General features: G+C 34.0%; 2 protein-coding genes across 4 annotated transcripts in view; one reads left to right on the forward strand and one right to left on the reverse strand.

Moving 5' to 3' along the window:
* LOC107458984 (protein CHUP1, chloroplastic) overlaps positions 1–543 on the reverse strand; it is a 2,731-nt gene extending 2,188 nt beyond the window's left edge. For 2 of the 3 annotated variants that reach the window (XM_052252011.1, XM_016077204.3), the window contains exons 1-2: positions 339–543; positions 1–241 (exon numbers count right to left, since the gene is read on the reverse strand). The exon at positions 1–241 is cut by the window's left edge and continues 2 nt beyond it. In XM_052252011.1, coding sequence (XP_052107971.1) covers positions 1–145 — 145 coding nt within the window. In that variant the 5' untranslated portion in view covers positions 146–241; positions 339–543. The remainder of the gene's footprint in view (positions 242–338) is intronic. The other variant, XM_052252010.1, reaches the window with a different exon arrangement.
* A 4,911-nt stretch (positions 544–5,454) lies between these two features.
* LOC127740552 (uncharacterized) lies at positions 5,455–6,219 on the forward strand. The gene is made up of 2 exons (XM_052251591.1): positions 5,455–5,499; positions 5,716–6,219. Exons 1-2 carry the CDS (start codon positions 5,455–5,457, stop codon positions 6,217–6,219), a joined length of 549 nt encoding a protein of 182 aa, XP_052107551.1.
* The last annotated feature ends 4,410 nt before the right edge of the window (positions 6,220–10,629 follow it).

Here is a 10,629-nt window from a genome sequence, read left to right on the forward strand (position 1 = left end):
GAGGCCCCTGAGTAGAGGAAGTATTATTGCTGGGTTTGACTCTTTTAGCTCTGAGGTGAGAGTAGATGAATCCAGCAAATGAAAGAGCTAAAGCCAAGCCTAATTTCACTATGAAAGGCTTTGGCCCCTTCTCTTCTCTCATCATCACAGTCAATCAAGTTTCTTTTAGTTCATGAAAACACAGAGAAAGATCCTCATCTTCGTCCTCCATTTCATACCCAACTACTCAAATGATTCATCCCTATAATCATCACAACAAACATCACAGATATTAGAATCCAACATGATCACATCACTAAGCAAGCAAGGTCAGCTGAGATTATAAAACACAAACATACCCAAAATCAAAGTGAAGTTTGAAACCAAGGAAAGTTTCTATGTTATATGTTATAAGTGTTTATTATGGTGATGAACAATATAATGATCAGAGTGGAGACAAATAGAGAAAGATAAAGAAAGAGTAGAAATTGTCGTTTGGCAACAGTTTTTGGTTGCGTGTGGGTTGTCTCACTCATGCAAATGCAATGGAATGCACTATTTGGTTATCATAGCAATCTTAAAAAACTATATTATGTCTTCAACATAAAACAACGACCACAGCTTTTGTCTTACATAATGGTCGGTACGATGTGAAAAGATTAAAGGAATACAATACTATTAGAATTTAGAAAATGCGAGATAACGCATTTACATCACAAGCATATTCTTATCTTTCTCCTTCATTATTCACTTCAACCGTATATTAAAATATAAATTATATATTAAATAATATATATTTACACATAAATATATAATAATTAATTTTTAGTGTGGATGTAGATTTTTTTTTTATTCTCTTATAGCTCATGCAACGCACATAAGATATTTATTGTAGTAAAATATACCATTATTATTAAAAAAGAATACACTATTATTACCATTGATTAAAACATTATTCGAAAAGTTTAAAGTCACTACCAAGTGGTGGTAGCTAAATTCATTTTCTTTCCTTCTCTTAAAGGGGTGGAAAAAACAGAAAAGTAGAGAAGAAACAGAAAGATTTGAATATGACAAAAATTAATTAACTATTAAGAGAGTTCCTTACTTGCAATTGTAGTCGAAAGGTTATTAATCTCCCAACAATCTTTCTTATACCAAAAAAGTTTAATACATTAAATTAGAGAATTATTTACAAAAGTGTGTATACTATTTTAAAAAGAGCAATACTAGGGGCTAATAATTTTTGTGATTGTTAGCCATCAATGATAATTTGATGGTGTGAGATTAGTATGAGATTTCATCCAATGGCTCACCTTCCTCTGCTGGTTACATGCTAGCTAAAATTCAATAAAATTGCTGGCTCTCTAGACTTTTCGTTTTAAAAATATAAGATCAAATCATATTCAGTATTATTGGAAGTCCTAGGAACTAATGGTGAAGCTCCCTTTGCTCCACTTGTTTCAATTTGATCCATTAATATTGTTAAGTAGATGAAGTTAGACGTGTAACTCCTCATTTATTTATTCAATTAAAAATACAGTTGCACTTACCTCATTCATTTATTCCTTCCCTTCATCCAACTCATAAAAATATTAGAGAGCTACTCTTAGTCTAGTAAATCAAAGATTAATTAGCATATATAAGATTAATTTAAATTTTTAACATTTATTTGAGAAGACTAATAAACTAAGTATTAGAGTAACTCAATTTAGTTGTAGTTGATTTAGTTAATTTTTTTGTGTCAACTATGGTTTTTCTAGTATAAATGTTTTACCAAAAACTTTTTTTTTGTACATATTATTACATGAAAGTTTTTTTTTTCATGACTATTACATGAAGTTAACAAAACGATGTGGGGGTTGATTGTAAAGCACATTTTGCATTCCGGGGCGCCCATTATGCGTTATTGCTCAACATGTACTAGTAATCCAAGCCCAAAAAAAGTGTAATTTGACTTAATTACATAATTTTGGATACAATGACATCTATTAACTACATAAAAATTGTTTCACCAACCCAAAGCGCCTACGTCAGTGGAAGGCTCATTCAAAGACAACATAATAAAAATCATCGAGGAGGAATCACAACTCTGCAGGGCTTAACTTCATAGACATAGGAGGGATCCAATTTGAAGCGCGGGGCGTCGAGATTTTGCAAGAGCTTCTCATTGTTTCTAGCAACTTTCAGGGGTACAGAAGAAGGACATCAATCAGCTTCACAATCCAATGAATCCTCATAGTTGGTGCTGCATCATTTGAAGGAAAAAGATAGGAAGATGTGTGTGCGCTTCAAAATAGATTGAATGAATTAGGATTTTTAGGTTGGGTTGGAATTGGGCAGATTGAATGAATTAGGATATTTAGGTTGGGCTGGGATTGGGCTGTGTTGTTCTTTTGGGTAGCTCGGGCCTTAATGGTCCTTGTCCAAAAAAAAAAAAGACAACATAATCATAATTCAATAAACATTTCAGAGTATAACAAGTAAAGAAAAAAAAGCCATTAAGTACTTAGCCATCAAGTTCGACATGTATTTATGATCAATGGAGCACTATTTAAGGAAATTACCCCGCAGAGAAGATTAAGACAAGAAGACCCTCTTTTTCTTTATCTTTTTATTATAGAATAAAGTATTATTTTTGTTCCTAATATTTGAAATAAGTCTTAAAATTGTCTCTAACGTTTTAATCGTCTTATTTAAGTTCTTAACGTTTCAAAATTGACTCAATGTTGTTTTGCCTTTGAGATCCGTTAACAGAATTGACGGAGGGACAAAATTGAGACGATTTTGAAATGTTAAGTAACATTAGTTTTCGAAGACTGAACACAGAGATATAGACAACACATGTTTAAAAACTGTTTGGAAGCAAAGACATGGACACTTAATACATTGTCTCTGAGACAGGTTTTTATACTTTTGTCTCTATTCTTTTACGAAGGACAATGATAGAAATGAGATTTAGAAGAGTGGACATGAACTTTTTTATAAATTTTGTTTTTTTTTTGTCCATAGATATTTTTTATTATTCCACCGTTATCTCTTCTTATTTTTCCTATTGCCTTGTTCTTAGAGAGATACTTTCTCTGCGTTCTCCTTCTTTCTTTCTTTCAAGAACTTTCTCTTCTTTGTAGAATTTTTTATTGGCCGGATAATTCCTTCCTTCTTATCGTTCTTTCTTCAATACAATTTTAACTTTCTATTATATTATTTGAAAGATAAATATTATCAAAGGTAAAATTGATATTTTAAAATACTAAAAAATAATTTATAAGTTGTAATTGATTTTATATAATTTAAAGAAAAATCAGTTTTTAAATAAAAAAATTAGTTTTTTAAATAAAAATAAATTTTTATGTGCAAAAATAATATTTTTCATGTAAAAACGGATTCTCTTTTAAAACTGATTTTTTATTTAAATTAATTTGGCTTATTAACCTAAACAAATTTTTTTTAATCAAACTTAAATTTATTTTTTATTAATCTTAACCATACATATTCCTACATATTAATAATAAATCCTATGTATTCTCATTCTCTATTAAATTAGTTTGTACTTGATCTAGAAAATTTGGAATCACATGACTATTTTAGTCATTTCATATAATATTTTAGTTTTGTCCATGTGTATCTAAACATAATACTAAACATTACATTAGTGTCTTGTATATCGTATCCAAACACAATACACAATGAATAATTTTGAGTGTCTCCGTCCTATTATTTCTGTCATGTTCTGTCCTGTCTCTAAAAACAAACGCAGTCTTGGGACTTAAATAGGACGAAAACGTTGGGGACAAAAATAATACATAAAAATAAATTTTAATTTTATCTTTCAATAATATCAATTTTTTACTGTACATAGTATTCAATTATTTTTTAATCACATCTAAATAAATTACACTTAATCACATTAATTAATTTAGAATGAAAGTATAAAATTATAAAAAAAATTATTAGTAATGTGATTAAGCAATGAAAGTAAAATTACATTATTTAGAATGAAAGTGTAAAATTTATTTATTTATAAAAAAATTATATTACTTTAAGAGTAAAATTATAAAAAAAATAATTTATTTAGAATGAAAGTAATGTGATTAACTGTAATTTATATAGATGTGATTAAAAAATAATTGAATACTATGTAAAGTAAAAAATTTATATTATTGAAGGATAAAATTAAAATTTATTTTTACGTATCATTTTTGTTCCCAACGTTTTCGTCCTATTTAATTTCCTAACGTTTCAAAATCGTCTCAATTTTGTCCCGCTGCCAATTTTGTTAACGGATCCCTAACGGCAGGACAACATTGAGTCAATTTTAAAACGTTAGGGACTTAAATAGGATGGTTGAAACGTTAGGGACAACTTTGGGACTTACCCCAAACGTTAAGGACAAAAACGATACTTTACTCTTTTATTATAGCTTCTGAGGTTTTTACTATTTTAATGGATAATGCCTTAAATAAAAAGATTATTTCAGGGGTTAAACTAGCACCTAAAGCACCAATTATCACTCACTTACTATTCGCTGATGATTGCATCATATTTTCAGGGATAGAAGAGGAGAAAATCTATCAACTAATACAGATTCTGAACAAATATACCTCGACCTCTGGACAAGTGATTAACTTAGAAAAATCAAGAATAATCTTTGGCAACCAAATTCCACTCCAAACCAGAGTTAACATAGAAGACATTCTCAATATCCTGACTTGGGACAGCCCGGGGAGATATCTGGGACTCGCGGCACATTGGGGAAAGGCGAAAGGTAAGGCTCTAGAGTGGATCATGGAAAAAGTGGAGGAAAAAAAGGAAAAGATGGAAAGAGAGCCTGTTAAATCAAGTTGGGAAGGATGTTCTTATTAAAACAGTCATACAAGCAATTCCAACATACGCTATGAGTATACTAAGATTTCCCAAGTCTTTTTGCAATAAATTAAGTGCCAAAGTCGCTAAGTTTTAGTGGAGGAGCCAAGGTAAAGAAAGAGGGATACATCGGAAGGCTTGGCCGAAGCTATGTAGGAGTAAGAAAGAAGGAGGACTCGGTTTTAAAGAGTTTTACCACCAGAATATGACATAGTTTGCCAAATGGAACTGGAGAGTGATCAGGAACCCGGAAGCCATATGGGTACAAGTGCTGAAGGGCTTATATTTTTCAGATTGTGATTTTTGGAAAGCACCGAAGCATCAAAAGGGCACATGGGTATGGAACAGCTTATTGCAAGGGATGGAGCTTATAAAATGCAAAGGGAAATGGAGCATAGGCAAAGGAAGTGGAGTGAAAGTTTAGGGAGATAACTGGATTCATGGAATCAATGAGCCACTCAATAGACAAAGTATTGACAATCAAAGAGTAGAAGAATTACTAACACCTTCCAGAGATTAGAATAGAGCTATAATCCAAAGGAGTTTTTCCCCGGTTGTAGCAGAAAAAATATTCCAGACCCCAGTAAGCAGGATCTCAAAGGAGGACAGATTATGGTGGCCCCTCAGGAAGGATGGAGAATTCACAATCAAAACAAGGTACTATGTGGCAAAAATAGAAGAAGACGAAAGAAGTAATAACAACAGACCCTCATCAAGCCTTGTATTGGAGGATTATGGGAAGGGATTTGGAATATAAAGGCACCTCAAAAAATCAAAATATTTCTCTGGAAGGCCGCACACAATATCTTACCGGTAAGAGCTAATTTAAAAAAAAGATTATTGGTTAATAGTATTTGTCCAATCTGTTTACAGGAGGAAGAGACCAGCGAGCATTCTCTCCTGCTTTGTGAATGGACAAGAGCAGTGTGGTTCGGCTCACAATCACAATGTACACCAACAAACCGGAATGTCAGATCAGTGGGTGAATGGCTGCAACAAATGTACATAAATTGTAAAAAAGCCAGCAAAGCAAAAGCGGACCAGAATTGGAGTAGAATATGCATCACTATGTGGACAATTTGGAAGGCAAGGAACAACCACGTATACAACAGCATAGAGCTGAATCCAGAGTCAACAATCAATCATGCAAGGAGGATAGAACTAGAGTACAACAACCAAACAAATGATCATAGCTACAAAGTTAGGGTGGACAACAGAGGCAGTACAACACCTATCAAATGGAGACCTCCTCCTCAAAGCTGGCTCAAGATAAACTCAGACACTTCATTCTCCAAGGGGACCAAGTCAGGGTCAACAACTTCAGTGATCAGAGACCATAGGGAAAAAATCCTAGGGGGATCAGCAACAGAGATTTAAGCAAGCACAAGCCTATCAGCAGAAGCACAAGCAGTAAGGGAAGCTGTAATTCTAGTAGAAATTTTAAATATTCAAAAAGTCATCATCGAAACAGATTGTCTACAGCTTGTTCAAACTCTCAAATCAGAAAATACAAATTGGGAAATAGACTCAATCATTCAAGACATAAAATCTATTCAGAAAAAGACTTCCGAATTGCGGATTTACTTGGACCCCTCGTGCAGAAAACAGACTGACACATTCACTAGCAACCATGAAACACCAAAATTAGTTTCCTGCTACTTGGCCAACAACCCCGACTCCCCCGGCCTCTAATTGCAAACATCATCAGAAGGGAAGCAATGGAACTTTCCTTCCAGAATTCTATTCAGTAAAATTGAAGACAAATTTGGAGTAGTCAATAAAGCTCACCATGCTAGCAGGGCTTGATCACTGCTAAATATGAATAAACAAATATAAATATATATAATTAAGTTTTAAAAAAAAGAAAGAAGAAGGGGGCTTACTTTTAATTATAAAAAAATTGTGTGTATGTATGTGTGTGTGTGTGTGAATTAGGATAGTTGAAAGAAGAATGTTGAGAGGGAGAGGCAGTTCTGTAGTTTGAATTAGGATAGTTCGGTAGGGCGGGTCTGGATTTCAGGTTCTTTATGTGTGTGGCCCGGGTCTCTGGCCTTCACTATGTCAAAAAAAAAAAACTACATAAAAATTAAAATAATTCACTTTTATTCATTACCAGCAATATAAAATAGGAATAATCTCAGCATACAAGCGATTAACACTTACAAGTGTTTCAAGTCCTTTACCCTTAAACACGCCTCTTGTGGCATGTGTGTTTCACGCGCCTCCTTAACAGACTTTTAAATCAATTAACACGCGAATATATAACTTCCTTTTTTCAAAGGATTTCGTTTCCTCTTTCAAATTTTTTGCCTTCGTTGTTCGATCTCATTCATGCGTTTCTTTTTGCCTTTTCATTCATTGTTTACATGTGTTTCTCATTGGTTTCTCCTTCGTCATTTACGTGCGTTTCTCTCTCTGTTTTCTTGCTTCGTTTTTCTCGATTTTCATGGTTTCTGAAATCAAGCTTTAAAATCGTTTTGAAGATAATGGATGATTCAACTTCAGATTGTCAGCTGAACCAGGGCGAATTGAATTTTGAATTTGAATCAAATGAAGTTCCTGAGGTGTGATTTAGTTTCAATTAATTATTGAATCTGAATTTGATGTAGTTAGTCATTTATGATTGTCTAGCTGAATAATACGTGAACATTGACTGTGAAATTAATACGTGAACATTGACTGTGAATTGAATCTAATGTACTAATTTTGATTAATTTTGTGCATTTTATACCAGACGTTCGGGTGTAGATCAAAACTATTTGGGTGTATTTTAGAAAAGTTTGAGTGTATTTACAGTTTATGACTTTTCTTATTATTTTAGTTGAGTTGTTGTCGTTCGAGTGTAGATCAGGAATATTTGGGGGTATTTAAGTTGAATTGTTATTTTTTTTTATGACGTGCAGAAACTCTATAGTATATCCTTGTTTTTAACAAGGTGTATTTTGCAGTCCCTCTGTGTTGTTGATGACTAGTTTGTTCCCAATGTTGGAATGACTTTTAACACCCTTGAAAATGCTACAAAATTTTGTAAGGACTATCCGAAGGCTGCAGGTTTTTCTCCAAGAGTTTGGAGCACAAATAAGAAGGGAAATGAAACCCCTCCTACTTACCCATTCTGGTCTCCTTCTCCTCAGCAGCAACAAGGCAGTGGCGGAGCCTTCACAGCGGCGGCGGCAGCTTAGCAATAGCAGAGGGGTGGCAGAACCTCCTACCACCATCGCGCCTCATCTTCCACGCAACCTCCTTCTCTCTCCTCGAAGCTCAACGGCGGCAGCAGTCCGAGGCGTCGGCGACAGCACATAGCGGCGCGGCTCCTCGCTTCAGTCCCAATCTGTGGCGGAGACGACCTCGCGAATAACAGCGATGGCATCAACTGGGCAGGGGTGGCAGGACGCGATGGCGACAGTGGCGCCAGGCCGGCGACGCCCTTCCTTCCTCTCCTTCTCAACAATGGCGCGACGCGCCTCCCTCTCTCCTCCTCCCGCTAGCTCACTGTTTCTTTCTTTCAGGGAAAAGGAAAATTTGTGTGAGTTGCCGATGGGAAAAAAGGGAATGGGGTGGCGGCTACAGGGTTTCAAGTCTGTGAGTTTGCTGAGGGTGAAAGGGGGAAGGGTCTGCTGCTGCAGCTGTGTGTGGGTGAAGGGAACCGGGTTGGGTACAGGTCACTGGGTTAGGGTTTCCTCATTTTGAAAATTAGAGTTAAGGACATTTTGGTAATTTCAAATAAAAGTAGGGGTAATATAGTAATTAGGAACAAATTTTAATCCAACAAAATTAATGTATAAAAATACTATTTGCTCATCAATTTTTACAAATTATTTTCAATAAAATGTTCCAACCAAATAATTGGAAGTAATATACTTAATTTCTTCATATTCTAAAATAGAAGTACTAATATTTTAAATATTACTTATTTAATCCAAATCATATGAAATTCTTATTATTTCATAATACCAATTTGATAATTTAAATATATAAAATAATCCAATAATTATAAAAATTGGATAATAATCATAACTTATCTCAAAATCAATAGTTCAAAACTTGCCTTAACTATCTTTAATAAAATAGTTTCTGAAATTAAGGCTATAAATAACTATATGATTGAGACTTGATCATAAAAAGACTTTTCAAAGATTCTGGTTCTTACATTCTACCCACCTTATAAAAATTTTCATCCTCGAAAATTGATACAAAACGAAAGAAATCTCATAATAGTTCACCCTTGAACACATTTAAGGAAAAGCAAAATTATCTCAACATACAAATATATATATGGTTTTCAAATACTTGGGTTGTCGTAGGCATAACGATACAAAGGTAGGAGTGTGATTGCAAAGCAAACGTTACAGAAAGGCTCCATGCAAAAGAAGACATGGTTCAAACATGTGATAGTAAGGTGAGGCATCGAAGGCCATAAAACAGGCTGAGGTTAAAATGACGTGCTTAACATCTGCACACTAATCTCATATCAACCTCAAAGCTTCAACTTTCCAACTCTATCAAGCACTTTACAAACCCCATATTCGATCATAAGCCTGACAACCGCAAACCCGTTCGCAAGAAACAAAACACCCACAACTCATAACGTTGCACACCTACCGCTTCAACTGTTGTATACACATATCATGTTTTAAAGAACTAACGCATCGCATTACTACGTCTACAAGTCACACGTGATATCAAAACAATTCTCAAGTCTACTCAAAAGGAGACAAGATTTAGAACAGAGAGTCAAATGTCAAGTATAGTACTCATAGATCTGAAGGAATGTATGTAACTCCAGGTAAACAAAGATGCTCAAGCAATGGAGTTTACTAGAGACAATTCAATTGACAACTCCAAAGGTAACCCTTGGATCAAAGAAATTCAATAGGACCAATAAGCAGAAGATCAGCGCATTAGTTTGAAACAATTTCAAGCTGAGTCGAAGAAGTATGAGGTTTATAGAAAAGAATATCTCAAACCCAAGACAAGGCTCATAGAACTCAAGAGCGCGATTAAAAATACTCCCGAATACATTGTTCATAAAAGAATCGAAAACTTGCAAAAATCACTTCGCAGTCTGAAAGAGAAGTTAAACAACAAACATCCTTCAAGAGAGTAACAAAGTATAAACGTGGCTTTGCTCTAATTCAATTTTATGTTGAAGTAGATTATGTATAGTTTTAAAAACAAAATGCACACAAGTTTGGCTAAGAGCCCAAAATATTTCCTCAAATATGTTAGAAAGATAATTAGGTGCACAACCTAACCAAAAGCAATCATAAAACTCGGAAGAGAAATCAAATGCTTGTTCAAAAATTTCCAAAGTCCATATTCAAACAAGCGTGTATAAAAGTTTTAGCAAGGACGAAAGAGAAAGTTAAACTCTACTTGGAAGAGAAAATTCGAGGTAAAAGTTTGCTTATAAATTTGTAAAGGAAACAAGTGGTGCGTTACAAATGGACAGGTTTCCATTAAACAATGAAGCTATTCGAAACTTCATTTAAAATAGCGCATGCCAAATTTAAATCAACTTTGTCAAAATTGAACAATAGTTTCAATCTCAATCAAGCAACAGAAAATAAATTCCGTTTAGAATTTCTTCAAAGAGAATTCAAAACTTCCTTAAAAGTTCAAAACAAGACTCCAAAAGTATACTTGGAATCACCATTTCAAAAGGATATTCAAGAATATTAGGATGTACTTAAAAAGAAGTCAAGCCACACAAGAAAGGATCCTAAATCAAGATAGTTCAAACAAGATCCACTAGGCATGAGACATCAAACAAGCTTTCAATTGATC

Source organism: Arachis duranensis, chromosome 7 (assembly GCF_000817695.3).
Source record: "Arachis duranensis cultivar V14167 chromosome 7, aradu.V14167.gnm2.J7QH, whole genome shotgun sequence".
In the NCBI taxonomy this organism is placed as follows: Eukaryota; Viridiplantae; Streptophyta; class Magnoliopsida; order Fabales; family Fabaceae; genus Arachis; species Arachis duranensis.